Source organism: Equus asinus, chromosome 5 (assembly GCF_041296235.1).
Source record: "Equus asinus isolate D_3611 breed Donkey chromosome 5, EquAss-T2T_v2, whole genome shotgun sequence".
NCBI lineage: Eukaryota > Metazoa > Chordata > Mammalia > Perissodactyla > Equidae > Equus > Equus asinus.
The window spans coordinates 5,091,850-5,107,131 of NC_091794.1; the positions used below are offsets into that span (position 1 = coordinate 5,091,850).

General features: G+C 41.9%; 1 protein-coding gene and 1 long non-coding RNA gene across 3 annotated transcripts in view; one reads left to right on the top strand and one right to left on the bottom strand.

Annotated features, from left to right (window-relative positions):
• Window positions 1-5,839, top strand: part of TBC1D23 (TBC1 domain family member 23) — a 50,627-nt gene extending 44,788 nt beyond the window's left edge. For both annotated transcript variants that reach the window (XM_014853295.3, XM_014853296.3), the window contains 3 exons: window positions 1,753-1,888; window positions 3,178-3,372; window positions 4,188-5,839. In XM_014853295.3, coding sequence (XP_014708781.3) covers window positions 1,753-1,888; window positions 3,178-3,372; window positions 4,188-4,269 — 413 coding nt within the window. In that variant the 3' untranslated portion in view covers window positions 4,270-5,839. The remainder of the gene's footprint in view (window positions 1-1,752; window positions 1,889-3,177; window positions 3,373-4,187) is intronic.
• A 5,894-nt stretch (window positions 5,840-11,733) lies between these two features.
• Window positions 11,734-14,738, bottom strand: LOC139045214 (uncharacterized). Its single transcript, XR_011503128.1, has 2 exons — window positions 14,480-14,738; window positions 11,734-13,274 (listed from the first exon to the last, which is right to left on the bottom strand). It is a non-coding gene; the product is annotated as an uncharacterized lncRNA (long non-coding RNA).
• Between the last annotated feature and the right edge of the window lie 544 nt (window positions 14,739-15,282).

A 15,282-nucleotide genomic window follows, 5' to 3' on the forward strand; every position in this document is an offset into this window, starting at 1 on the left:
TCATAATCCCACTGCCCAGATTACCCTGGTTAAGACATGTATTGAATTAGAAGAAAATAAAACAGTATCTAAATGTACAAAATAAGAACGAAGTACTCCCAAATCTCACCTTGCTTTTTCCACTTAATACATGTTGCAAATTTCCCATCTCAGCCCATATCCCTCCTCAGCTCTCCTCTCATGGAAACATACCGTAATTTATTTAATCAGCCTTCTCCCAACTGACACTGGTAATTTTCCAGTTTTTCTCTGTTTGAAATTGCAGTGGATATTTTTACACATTTATCTAGATGAATTTTTGCAAGTATGTTCGGGGGCAAATTCTTAGCAGTAGATCGCTACATTATAGGGAATCACATTTTATCCTTTAATAGATATTACAAAATCACCTTCTTGAAAACTTGTATTGAGGTAAATGTAGTTTTCTGTGTGCTATTTCTAATTGTTTCTTTTTCTCCTTTTTCCCCCCACTCTGTTGCCATTTTCCTGTTATCTATCAGTCTCTATCTCTCCCTGAATATTTTAACTCCTTCCTTTAGCAATGGGGAAATGCAAATGGGTGAATAAATTATGGTATATTTATGTATATCATATATATACACATATTTACATTGTGGAAAATTGCACAGTAATGGAAAGGGAAGATTAGAGCTGTGTGTGTCAACATGGATAAATTTCACAATATTAGGAAGGAGGTAGCAGTTGCAGAAGAATACAGTTGAACAGTCTAGTATTTATATAAATTTTACTTAAAATGCAAACACTATTGTATCTTATTTAGGTATATTTATATATGGCAAAAGTACAGACGTGTATCGGCAAATTCCCAGAGTCACCGGTTCTTAGAGGGGATGGAGGGGGACTGTGCCTGGGGAGAGACATGTGGGCGTCACTTGATTGTCTAAGCTGGAAGTGTATAGATGTATGAGATTTCCTCGTTTTATTATGTCTGTATTTCAGAGTATTTCTTACAAAGCAAAGGGAAAACATTTATAATTATGAACCCTAGGAACTGTAATTCCCCTTTCTTAAATTAGAAAAACAAAATAGTTAGAATGTCTTATATTTCTCTTACAGGAAAAAAACCACTAAATAGATTTATCCCAGGATGGTTTTTCTTTATTTTCCTTAAAGTCAGAAAGCAGCAAGAGACAAAGAACTCTGCCATCTTTGCCCTCCAGATAGGTGCTTATTATTGGACAGTTCAGCCATCTCTCTACAGAATAGTGATATTAGAGTTATGTTGTATAAATCAAAAAAGGTGAAATTCCTCAGATAGGTTAATCTTTGAAAAGTGTATTCTTAATATTTTCACCTGACTTTCTTACCACATAGAGTGATATTTCATAGTCATACTTCTGTGTTAGTATTAGTGATATCAGGAAATACAGTAGCAGGGTTAGAATTGGGTTTTTTTTCCAATCTGTACGTTTAAAATACTACTGAAAGGGGCTGGCCCCATGGCCGAGTGGTTAAGTTCGCGCGCTCCGCTGCAAGCGGCCCAGTGTTTCGTTGGTTCGAATCCTGGGCGCGGACATGACACTGCTCATCAAACCACACTGAGGCAGCGTCCCACATGCCACAACTAGAAGGACCCACAACAAAGAATATACAACTATGTACCGGGGGCTTTGGGGAGAAAAAGGAAAAAATAAAATCTTTAAAATACTACTGAAAAATTTTTCAGGCTGTTAAGAACTGTATCATTTAAAAAACTGGTAACACCAGCTTTTAACACTTTATTCTTTACAGATGAAATTGACAGTTCTTCAATGTCAGATGATGATAGAAAAGAAGTTGTAAATATTCAGACTTGGATAAACAAGCCAGACGTCAAGCATCATTTTCCTTGTAAAGAAGTGAAAGAAAGTGGACACATGTTTCCTAGGTACTTTTTAAAATGCCTTCTTCAGAAGTAAAATTGAATTTAGGAAAGTTAATATAAAACTGAACTGCAGAAGAATTTTTATCCAAGTACAGTAAGATATAATTTTGCTATGTCAACTTGTATTATATGTCTTGATTTTTAAAAATGCTTCTTACGTAATTGTTTTATTTTGAAAAATTTAACAAAAAAGTTGAAGAAACTACCTTGAACATCCTTATAAGCCTCTCTCAGATTCACAGCTTTTAACTTCTTTTCACACTCCCCCATCTATTTATGTACATCATACACACATACACATCCACTTCCCTTTTGTCAGCCCATTCAGAAGAAGCTGACAGATGAGACACGCTTTACCCCTCCATGCTTCAGCATAAATCTCCCAAGGTGAGCTTTCTTCCAGACAACTCCAATAGCATTATCACTTCTTTAAAAACCTTAAAAATGAGTATCATTCAGTGTATAGACTACACAGCAACTTCTCAGTATGCCTAAAGTATCTTTTACAGTCAGTGTTCTTCTCTTCCTGATCCAGGATCCAGTCGTGGTTCACACCTGCATTTGCCTGTTACACCTCTTTAGTCTCACCCAGTGAGACTCACCCAGTGTGCACCAGTACTACTCACCACCACGTCCTCCTTTCCTTCGTGGTGGATGAATCCTTTGAGTCTAGACCAGTTGTTCTGCAGAATGTCCCACATTCTGGACTTGTCTAATATTTGTCTTACTGTATTACATAAAAGTGTATGAGTATTATCACTATATTAAAGTGAGCTGGGGCACCAGGGGGGCTGTTAATAATCCTGTGCCCTTTTTGCCTTCAGGATCTAGTTACAGATTGTTATAAAATATGTAAGGCAGCCCAACTATTGCTTAGTGGTCTTTGATATTAAGTATATGCTATGGTATACTGAATGAGATTAGTTTGTGAATATAGACAATACTGTTAAAAGTCTGAAAAGTGTGTATTCCATATACCACAGAGAATAGATTCTAAACATCTATTATTTTAATAATTTCTAATTTTGTTTTACTTTTCATTATATAAAATATAAACTTTGCTCTTAAACAGTTACAGGATTATCTGTTAATGAAACATTAATTTTGCATGCAACTAAAAAAATTAAAAGCTTTTATGAAGTAGCTTATTTGTTTATAGATCCTTTGCCTATATTTCTTAACTCAAAAATAATTCTGTCTGGAGTTGAACGTTTTTTATAACTTGGGCTGTTGAAGTAACAGCTGTTTTGAATGACGTTTCTTTCTGTTTTTAATGCTTTTTCCCTCTCAAGTCACTTGTTGGTCACTGCGACCCACATGTACTGTTTAAGGGAGATTCTTTCACGGAAAGGATTGGCTTATATACAGTCTCGACAAGCACTAAATTCTGTAGTTAAAATTACATCCAAAAAAAAACATCCTGAGCTAATTACCTTCAAGTATGGAAACAGCAGCGCTTCAGGAATAGAAATCTTGGCAATCGAAAGGTAAGATTTTCTTAGGGTGATATCTGAATTATTGAATTAGTTCATTATTAAACTCGGTTTGTTTCTCTATTTTGGGGAGTAGATGGTGGAAGAGGATATTTGAATCACTTGTATTAGTATTCTTTGCTGTCTTTCTCTTCCAAATCCTTAGTCATTGGTGGATTAGCACATGATTTCAGTAAGGGCCATAGCTGATCTCATGCTTGGCGGGAGGGTCTTTGAGAATGATCTACACTAGTACTACGCTAAGTGCTGGTTTGCAGTGAAATAAGAAACGTGTCTCAGAATGTAAGTCAGTGTTTTTATTTTCCTTCGTGAAGAAGTTCTTGTTTTGAAAGTGTCAGTGAACTAAGCAGTGTGCTGAGTGGTCTAGTTACCTTAGAATCTAGTACAAGCTCCTCCTTATCTCATTGTGGACCAGTGGCAAACAGTTCATGGATTGGCACGAGGCCCCAGACCACACTGAGGTCAAACCTAAGGCATCTTTAATCTTATAAAGTGTGAAGCCCGGAGGTGTTGAGTGACTTCCAGATCTTTACACCCAGTGTGTGATGGAACCAAATTAGCTCTTCCGACTCCTCACCTGCACTCATCTCACCTTGCTCTGCACTGTATGAAAATCCCCTTGCTTTTACATCTTGGTTTTCTCTTTAAAAATATGCTTTTGAGTGTATGTTACTGGAATAAGTTATGGGGAATACATGGGAGGGCATCTCTTCTGACTTGTAGGTCAGGGAAAGCTTCCTGCTGGAAGTGACGTCTAAGCTGAGTCCTGAAGGGAAAGCATTATACTTACATATATTTTTCCCCCATAGGTATTTGATTCCAAATGCAGGAGACGCTACCAAAGCCATAAAACAACAGATCATGAAAGTTTTGGATGCTTTGGAAAGTTAATATAAAAGAGAATCATTTCCAAGGAAATGAAGGCAACCAGGAGAAACATGGACAGATTTTCCTGACTGAATTCTATCCGGAGACCTTTCATCTGCTCATGGGGGTGCTTGAATAGCAGGTCTAAGAAAGTGTAAATTATTATAATCAATCTCTGGACAGTTAAAAATTTTTTTTTAATTTTCTTTTGCATTTTTGGTTTTGTAAAACGATTTATTATAAAGGTCAGTTATTAAATGACTTTGAAGTAACTGACCCTGTGCCATTATGAACTAAGGGTGCAGAATGCAGTTCTGTTTTGAAGAGCTGTTTTAAAGGGAACATGCATCACTTTCAGTTTTAAAAACAACCATATGCATATATATTTGCAGTGTCTTCACTGAAAATTAGAGATAGAATTAGTTGAAGAGATCCCTTTAATTGCTACATTTAGTTTTACCCACTGAGCAACATCAGAAACTAAAAAGTATTACGTAGATTAATAATTAGCTTGCTGTTTCTGTTCTTAAAAAGAGTGAAATCTTTTTAATGAAGATTCCAGCCAACTGAGAAATGCAGTCTAGCTAGTGAAATGTTGAAATAATAGTTTCCAAATCATCTTTGTACCATTAGCTAATAATTTGAACACTGAGTGCTTCAGATACTAAACTTCATCCTAATGATTTCTAAGGAGCAGTTAAAAGCATTATAATAAGTAGGTAGGCATGTTAAAATTAACATTAACATTTTGGGGACAGAATTGTATCTGTAAAATGTCATTGGTCTTTTTTACACGTGGAATGTTTGATTTAGGATATTTCGGAATAGGTGTTGACCACACGTTGATGTGTCCTCAGTGAGATGATGGTCTGGGCCACACTAATATCCGCTTATATAAAAGCCAGATGATCAGAGAGCTGTGTAGACAACAGCGGTTTTTATCATCGCTGTCTGGAATTTCTCTTCTCTGATTTTTGTCTTCTCCTACTAAAAGTGGTTTGAAACTGTTTTTCTTCTCTTAATACGACAAAACTGAAAAGTGATCTGCTTTATTTTGCAGCTTTCTCAATTTAATTTATTGGGGTTTGTATTGGACCACGTTTGCTGAGAGAAATCCAGGGACACGTTTTGGGCCATGGAATGACTTCTTGTAAATCTCTTCAGGAAGTAGCAGATCCTCACAGTAGGCCCTGTCCCAAAATGTACTGGATTCTCTCTCAGAGGTTGATAGGAGAAATATCTAGATGTAGCCTGTTTACAGCCATTATTTTAATGACGTAATGGAAATCAAGTGAATAGAAGGCAACATAGTTCCAGATACTTTATTCTCGTATCTAAATAAAAATGGTTTACCTGAGTGGTGGAAGACATTTGCATGAAATTGCACCTGGTGCGATACTTGATATTTCTAACTCTCCTCAGAGCTGTTGTGTTGCATTTTCCCCCTTTTTTGGCGCCCCCTTTAGAAGTCTCCTGAAGTCTCATTTTTTGCCCATTTCAGCCATGGGACTTCTTTCATAATATTAATGTAAAGATGTTTGTGTTACTGTTTATAAATTACAATTGTAAATAAACCAGTATAGTTTGCTCAAAATTTTGTTCTTAATGACAATGTCTTTCTTTCTCCCCTTACCCCTCTTGTAAATCTCTATAGATACCACAAAATTAGAAAATTGAGGGCTCTCCTTTGAGGTTTGAAAGTATTAGATTCTTAGTCCTCTTCATCTAATGGGGATGGGGAAAGAGGTAGTTTAAAACTAATGACATTAAACTCTACAGGTAGTAAATCACTACCTTCAACTACCTCACTTCTCTGAACTTCAGTGTCCTCATCTGAAATAGCACCAGTTATTAGTCAAAAAGAGTAAATGAAGATACATGTCGCTGATTGTATTAGGCACTTATGTAGCTCGTCCTCCCTTCATTGGCCCACTGACCACAGAACTGGAATTCACCCTGGGATTTCCACCTGCCGTGGACTCTCAAGGATTGCACTAGTTGCAACATTATCGGGTTGGTATTATTTTTTGTATTTTCAAGATGAGAAAACCAAGGCTCAAAGAAGTTGAGTGAAAAGGGAATGTAGCCCCTCTTCTCTCCCCACTCCCCAGTCCCTGGAAATTATTATTGCTTATTAAGGTGTAAAACTAATTCTTTCTATAGACGCCACTTGCCCACCACTAATAAAACATGTTTTCTAGTAGGGATAGTAAATTTGTACTGATATATACTCAGCTGTTTTTGCCACCAATATGTTTCACACAGGACCTTTAACTCCTTAGCATGATTTTCTTACATACTAAACTAACCAGCCATGGAGTGGAGTTCTATTTGAAATTGACAGTTTGACTTGAGGAAAGCCCAACTCCATGGGTTGAATGTGTGATGAAAGTAGTATCTCAATTTTACCATTTACGTCTTGAACTTTTAAAAAACTAACATCTTTATTGAAATATAATCCACATACCATAAAGTTCACCTTTTTAAAAGTCTACAATTCATTGGTTTTTAGTATAATCAGAGAGTTGTGCAACCATCACCACTAATTAATTCTAGACCATTTCATCACCCCAAAAAGAAACTCCATACCCATTAGCAGTCCCTTCCCTTTCCCCCTCTCCCTCCAGCCTTAGGCAATCACTAATTTAATTTCTGTCTCTATGGATTTACCTATTCTGGACATTTCATGATAAGAAGAATCATACAATAAGTGGCTTTTGTGTCTGAGTTATTTCACTTAGCCTAATGTCTTCAAGCTTCATCTGTGTTTTAGCATGTATCACAATATAATTCATTTTTATGGCTGAATAATATTCCGCAACACATTTTATTTATCCATTAGTTGATGGCCATTGGGTTGCAAGAATAGACACCCTCATCTTGTTCTGATCTTAGGGGGAAAGCATTTACAATTTCACTGGTAAGTATGATATTAGCTGTGAGTTTTCCATGTGGCCGTTATCAGGCCGAGGAAGTTGTATTCTATTCCTAGTTTATCGAGTGTTTGTATTAGTCAGCTCAGGCTGCCACAACAAAATACTACAGACTAGGTGGCTTAAATAACAAATTTATTTTCTCACATTCTGGAGGCTGAAAGTCCAAGATCACTGTGCCAGCACGGTTGGGTTCTGGTGAGAGCTGTCTTCCTTGCTTGATGGAGAAGCCAGGCTACCTTCTTGCTGTATCTTCACACGGCACTTTTCTGTGCTTTTGCAGAGAGCTCTCTCTCTCTCTCTCTCTAATAAGCGCACTAATCCCATCATGAGGGCCCTATCGTCATGACTTTATCCAACTCTGACTACCCTTCAAGGGCCACATCTCCAAATACCATCACATGGGTGGTTACGGCTTCAACATATAAATTTTAGGGGGACACAAACATTGTCCATAACAGTGTTTTTATCATGGGTGTTGGATTTTGTCAAAAGTTTTTTCATCTATTGAGATAGTCTAATGGTTTTTCTCCTTTATTAATAAGGTTTATTACAGTAGTTGGTTTTCATATGTTAAACCAGCCTTCTGTTCCTGGGATAATCCAATTGGTCATGGTGTGTAATACTTTTTGTGTATTGCTGGATTCTTTTGCTAGTATTTTACTGAGGATTTTTGTATCTGTGTTCATAAGGGATATTGGCTTCTAGTTTTCTTATAAATGTCTTTGGCTTTGGTATCAAGGTAATTCAGGGCTCACAGAATGAGGTGAGGAAGCATTCCCTCCTCTTCTGTTTTTTGCAAGAGATTTTGAATGTGTTAATTTATGATAAAAAACACTTTGCAGACTAGGAATAGAAGGGAACTTCATTAATCTGATAAAGGGTGTCTAAAGGAAACCTACAGCCAACACCAGTCTTAATGTTTAAAGACTGAATGCTTTCCCCTAAAGACTGGTAACCTTTTAATGATGTCTGCTTTCACTGTTACTCCTCATATCTACATTGTCCTAAAAGTCTTAGCCAGTGCAATAAGACAAGGAAAAGAAATAAAAGACTTACAGATTTGAAAGGAAGAAATAATTGTCCCTATTCACAGACATTACTGTCCGAACGATTTTAGTACAATTGCAAGATAAAGGTTCAACATACAAAAATGATTCATATATCCACATATTAGCAGTGAACAGTTGGAAATCAAAAGCTTTTAAAAAAATACCATCTACAGCAGTTCAAAACATGAAATATCTATGTATAAATCTAACAAAACATGCAGGATCTGTTAACCGAAAACTACAAAAAAATTTTTTCTAGAATTCTAAAATCTTCTCTTTAAGTAAACTTTAATATAAAACTTTAAATAAAACTTGGATGACCCAGAGAATAAAAGTTTTACTGAAGTCACCGAGTGTCAGTTTCTCACGTCAGACAAGGAGCGCTTCCTGGCTGGGTTGAGAGACTGAAAGAAAAGAGCATAAGCTTGGGATTCGAGGCTGGGGCTGCAAATAAAGGATGATCACCATACATGTCAAGCACTGATGTAAGCACTGGGGATACAGTGAAAGAAACTTCACATTCATACAAATTAGTTTAGTCTAAATTCTTTACTCTGCCTCTTCACAAATTAGTTGAAAGGATCAAACAATGTGAAAATTCTAAGAAAACACTATCATAAATGTTGGATTTTGAAAACAGAATCTATTGAATTAACTTATGAGCTGTTGATTTTTAAAATATTTTCATTCCCATACAGTAAAACTGATCTTTCTGGTGTAATTCTATGAGTTTCAATACATTGTAGATTTGTGTAACCACCACCTCAGTCAGGATACACAACAGCTCCAGCACCGTACAAATTCCCTTCTTCTGCTCCTTCGTAATCAAACCCTCCCCTCACCCCTGGCAGTTCTGTCCCTGTAATTTTGCCTTTTCCAGAATGTAATATAATTGGAATCCTACAGTGTGTATTTTGAGTGACTTCTTTCAATGTGGCGTCCTGCCTTCACAATTCCTCCATGTTGCTGCACGTATCAGGTTTTCTGAGGTTGTGCAGCAACATGTATACATTGCTCATGGGAATTCAAAATGGGACCGCCACTCTAGACGAGTGCGGCAGTTTCTTCAACAGTTAAACATGTGTTTACCATATAACCCAGCAATCCCACTCCTGGGATTTACCCTAAGAAATGAAAACAGGTTCCCACAAAAACCTGGACAAGAGTGTTTATAGCAGCCCTATAATTACCCAAACCTGGGAACGCCCCAAATGCCCTTCGGGGGTTAATGGATAAACAGGTTAGTGCATCCATCCAGTGCACTGCTGCTCAAAATTTGTTACCTTTAGACTTTTAGGAAGTTTTGTGAAATCTAAGAGAATGGACGACTGGGCAGTAATTCTCGGATGGGGACCCTCAGACAGTGTTTAGGGGAGAAGTATTGTCCAACAATTGTTTCTGACCAGCCGCCCTACCTGCCATGTATCCTCATTCATTCCGTGTTTGTTTCTGGGTAACTCCGGAGCTCTCTGTTTCTTTTTATCTGTCTTCCTCTTGCTATAAAGTTATAAAAATACCAAACCCTGCTGATGTCAGAAATGTTTCATAAGAACCAAAGGTCTCTATCTGGTCTATAGCAAAAGCTCCCAGCCTGTGGACTGCAGAGTCCTGGAAGGCTCTGCAGGATTCGTGGCCACCACGTGTTCCGCCCAGGGAGGACACCCTGAGGTGGAAGATTCCAGAGCAAGGGGGCCTGTGCCTCGCTTCCCCAGGACTAAAGAGAACACCACCTCACAGAGGGCCCTAGGCCCACAGGTGAGGCCACGTGGAGGTACAAGGTCAATGAGGCTCATTTAGGGAGCGAGACCCCACATTCACTCTGCCCAGCTCCACCCCACTCTCCACCCCTCTCCCAGCCCCAAACCCACCCTCTATATTCTGTGTCGTGATGCTGTGCTGGCACTCTGCCAGCCTCACAAGGCAGAATTTCTGTTTTGCCAGCTGTTTCCCTGGCAGGCTCTGTCCATAGGGGGCACTAGAGAGAGCGAGAAAGGACTTGACGCTTTCTGCTTGCTGCTCCTTCCCGCCAGCACCACCTCACAGCAGCTCTTCACCCTGGCAGTGGTGATGGGTTCCGGGAGCAGCTGGTTCCAGTTTCCAGGTCTTTTTCCACCTTCCCAGCACCAGCCACAGCATCCCTCCTCAGGGGTCTGGGTCCCAGTTTCTAGATTCTAATAACGCCAGCTTCTTCCCTTGTCCTCCCATCCCTAGGGGTGCTATCTGTTCCTTGCAGTTCCACCTCTGATCCCTCACTGTTTGCTCTTCCTTTATTTGCTGAACAAATGAATGAAAACAAGAATAGGAGAGGTTGCAAACTGGCCGCTTAAGGCTGAATACGACATTTTGCATGGCCCACACAATTTCTGACATTTGGATAAGTGGAAACATTTAAAAATTAGGGGATTTTTGTATTATTTGGATGTTTGGTTTCTAATGGGTAATATTTATGGAATTGGGGCCAGCCCTGTGGCCAACTGGTTAAGTTTGCACGCTCTGCTTTGGTGGCCCAGGGTTTTGCCAGTTCAGATCCTGGGTGCGGACCTAGCACTGCTTGTCAAGCCACATTAAGGTGGCGTCCCACATAGCTCACCTAGAAGAATCTACAACTAGAATGTACAACTACATACTGGGGGACTTTGGGGAGAAGAAGAAGAAAAAAAAAAAGACTGGCAACAGATGTTGGCTCAGGGCCAATCTTAAAAAAAAAAAAATTTATGGAGTTGTTACTCAGTGCCAAGTACCTTCCAAGCACTTATAATGTTTTGTGATTCTCCCAACAATCTTATATGTGTGCTATTATCTCCATATTACAGATGGAGAAATAAAGGCACGGAGAGAATAAGATCATACAGCAAATCAGTGGTAGAGCCAGGATTTAAGAACAATCTAATTCCAGAGTGCATGGTCATAGGTGCTACACTACACCTGACTTCTTTGCTGGATGCTGGCCTGGAAGCAGGAGGCCAGAGCCAGGGGCCTGTTTCAATTCACTGTACTTTTTTCTCTGAGTTGCCAGCTTCACTCCACAGACCTTTCTAGCCCATGTAGCTATATTACATTGCTATCCTTATGTTAAATAAACTTGCCCAAAGTCACATGGCCTTAGGTGATGGGGCAAAGTTTCGAACTCAGTTCTTCTGATTTGTAGACAACTTCATCAGAAATTTGGAAACAATTATATGTATCTATGTGTGTGGTGTGTGTTTTCACACAGATGCACATGCATATCCCCTGGGACTCCCTCTGTATGCAAGGCTCTAAACCCAATATGGTAATTCTCAAGTCTGCTCCTTTGTCTTTTGCAGTGTCACGCATACTCCTTCTAGGATCTCATCCACTGTTAAAGAGTTTCTGCTCTTATTCTTGTGCAGACGATTCCAGTTCTTCCTCCTGATTTTCAGCCCCTCATCTCTGACTACTATTAGTTGTAGGGGAGAAAGACAATTACTCTCCCCTCTAGGTCCTTCTGGCTGGTCTAAGAATTAAATTGACATGAGACAGAATAACAGGAGAAAATCAAACAAAATTTAATAACGTGTATACATGGGGGAAACCCAGGAAAACTGAGTAACTTGCCAAAATGGCTGAAGCCACCACTTAAATACCATCTTAAGCTAAAGACAAAGGAGGATGTTGGGGAAAGTGACGCGAGAGAGCTCAAGCCTTTTACCTTAAAATCTTTTAGGCAGTAAGAGGGAAGGTCACAGTTTCAGTCTTTTGTCCTTAAAAATAAGCCACAGAGACACATTTTGGGGTGGCCAATTCTGATCCCCACATAGTCGTTTGTGTATCTACCTCACTCCCAAACTTGAACTCCTGTCCCCCAGACTAACTCCCCTAACACTCAGGCGGGGTGCTTGGAGGATAAGCTGCTGATGGAGAGGCCAGTTAAGAGTTGCCTATGGCAGTTTCACCCAAATAAGGCAGGCCTTGTCATGGACGGTGGGCATGGGGAGAAAAAGAGAGGCAGCAATCGAGGGGTACTTCAGGAGAGTGGAAGGGCCCTGTCCCTAGGCAGAGGAGGGGGATAAAAGACTTGAAAGACATAGAGGTGACAGATTTGGAGAGGGAGGAGCTGGGGAGCAAGGAGAATTGGAAACTGGCATAAATGGGGTGCCTATGAGTAAAAGAGGGAAGCTAGGCAGAGGAGCTCTTTTAGGGACGATAAATTTAGTTTCAGACAGTTGAGTTTGACCTGATGTCAAGACATGTAAATAGAGACGGCTCACAGGCAGCTGGAGATGCTGGAGTACTCCTCTCGACTGAAAACAGAAATCTGACCACTGCCGGCCTGGAGATGGTCATTAAAGCTGGGGGACATGGTGGCAATACCAGATTTTTAGGTGGGCTTCAGAGATCCATTTAGTTTAGTAGTTTTATGCTCTGGCTACTTTTCCAATGTGAGGCGAAAGGGAACATGGCAACAGGAAAGCAGAGCTGCTGTGGTTGAGGGGCAGGGAGTGGAGGGGGCAGGGAGGGCTGCGCGGACTCAGTCCTCCAGCCTCTCTCCCTTCCTCTTGCCTGTAGGTCCTTTCATGTTACAGGTGATGAAAAGGTCCTGAGAGTGAGGTGATTTGCCCTAGGTATTAACATCAAATTAGTGGCAGAGCCGGAACTGGAACCCAGTGACTAGCTTTTCCATTATGCCCAGAAAGCTCAAAAACATAGTTTTCATTTCTATTACCTTTCCCTTGTCTAGAAACCTGTATCCAGGCCAGCAGCCTCCCTGCAGGTGTTGGAGGGAACAAGTCCACAGGCTCTTGGTCTCCACGGCCCTCTCCTGGTTCCCCTGTCTCTGGGATGGCTCCTTTCCAGGCCCCAGAGGCCCCTCTTCTGCCTGTGCTTTCAGTCACTCGCGTGTCAGTATCCACGTTCAGAGCCTCATCTTGTGTAAACTGCTGAAGACTCCTCATCAATCTCCAGCCTGGACGTGTGAGCTTGAGGCTTCCTCATGTCCAACTGCCTGCTGGGCATCTCCACCTGGATGTTCCAGTAACACGTCCAGCCATGTTAGATACACTGGTCTGCCAATAAACTTGCAAATCTAGATGAAATGGGTGATTTTTTTTTTAACAGACTAAGCAGACAATATAGACTCAGGATCCTCAATAGGCTAATAAGCATAGCACAAATTAAAAAGTTATCAAAGATCCTCCTGCTACAAAGCCAGGTCCAGTTGGTCTGTTAAAGCCGCAAAAACCCCCTAATTGCTATGCATTTCCCCTGCAACTTTTTATTGCAAATGTTATAAAATTCAAAACTTTAAAAAGCCTTAAATAGTACCTTGAACAGCTACATATCCTCCTCCTAGATTTAATAATTAACATTTTGCCATATTTGCTTTATCTCTATATAAGCACATTTTTTTTTTTGCTGGGAAAGATTCACCCTGAGCTAACATCTGTTGCCAGTCTTCCTCTCTCTCTTTTTTTTTTTCCTCCCCAAAGCCCCAGTGCATAGTTGTATATTCTAGTTGTAAGTCCTAGCTCTTCCACGTGAGTGGCAGCCATAGGGTGGCTACTGACAGATGAGTGGTGTGGCTCTGCACCCAGGAACCGAACCCATGCTGCCAAAGCAGAGCGCGCAGAACTTTAAACGCTAGGCCATCAGGGCTGGCTCAGCACATATTTTCTTTTTGCTGACGATTTTCAAGTCAGTTAGACATCTGACACTTCACCCTTAAATAATGCAGCATGCAACTCCTCATAAGAAAGCTGTTGTCTAGCATAATTACAATACCATTATCACACAAAGTTCACTAAAGCATCCAATATCCAGTTCATATTTAAATGTCTCTAATTGTCCTAAACATGTTTTATAGTCCTTTAAAAAACTAGGATCCATCTCAACACAATCTAAACTATTCCAGAGCATTAAAAGGGATAGCAAGCTTTTATTTGATGATTTTTGATCCCCAAACTTGACAAAAAGCACAAACACACAAAACACAAAAAGCAAAAAGCAATTCTGACTAATAAATGCAAAAATCCTAAACAATATTAGCAAACAGATTTCAGTATATTAGAGGACTGAAGTGCTGTTGAGGATGTTGTCTGAACCCTCAGTTTCTCTTCTCCCCTCCCCCATTACATAACAGTCTTGTAATCGGACCCCACTGACGTCTCGATCGACCTGGAAAATTCCATCCCCGTCACACAGGTTTAAAGAGACCTAGGCAATCAGCACGTGGCATCACCCCCGGCCACAGGTGATCCAACCAGCGACACGGGCTGTCCTGCTGCTGCTTACCAGAGGCCGGGTGTTAAACACTGACGAGCGCACCACCCTGATTTAGGCCGCCCCTCTTTGTCCCTTTGCTTCTGGGGGCATTCCTGTCTCCGGATTGTGTTGGAATTACCCGTTTCCCGCTGATCCATCCTAGCGCAGACACCGGGCGATTAATAAGAGTTTGAGACGCGCTACAACGCACTCTCTCCAAGCAGCCCGCGGGCCCACGGGCGGGGCGCGCGCGGAGCCTCGGATGTCTAGTCCCGCCCCTCCCCCGGCCAGCCACTATGCCCCGCCCCTCCCCCGACGCGCCGCCTGGCCCCGCCCGTCCTCCGACGAGACGCCTGGCCCCGCCCCTCGTCCGACGCGCCGCCTGGCCCCGCCCATCCTCCGACGCGCCGCCTGGCCCCGCCCGTCCTCCGACGAGACGCCTGGCCCCGCCCCTCGTCCGACGCGCCGCCTGGCCCCGCCCGTCCTCCGACGCGCCGCCTGGCCCCGCCCCTCCTCCGACGCACCGCCTGGCCCCGCCCGTCCTCCGACGAGACGCCTGGCCCCGCCCCTCGTCCGACGCGCCGCCTGGCCCCGCCCGTCCTCCGACGAGACGCCTGGCCCCGCCCCTCGTCCGACGCGCCGCCTGGCCCCGCCCGTCCTCCGACGAGACGCCTGGCCCCGCCCCTCGTCCGACGCGCCGCCTGGCCCCGCCCCTCCTCCGACGCGCCGCCTGGCCCCGCCCGTCCTCCGACGAGACGCCTGGCCCCGCCCCTCGTCCGACGCGCCGCCTGGCCCCGCCCGTCCTCCGACGAGACGCCTGGCCCCGCCCCTCC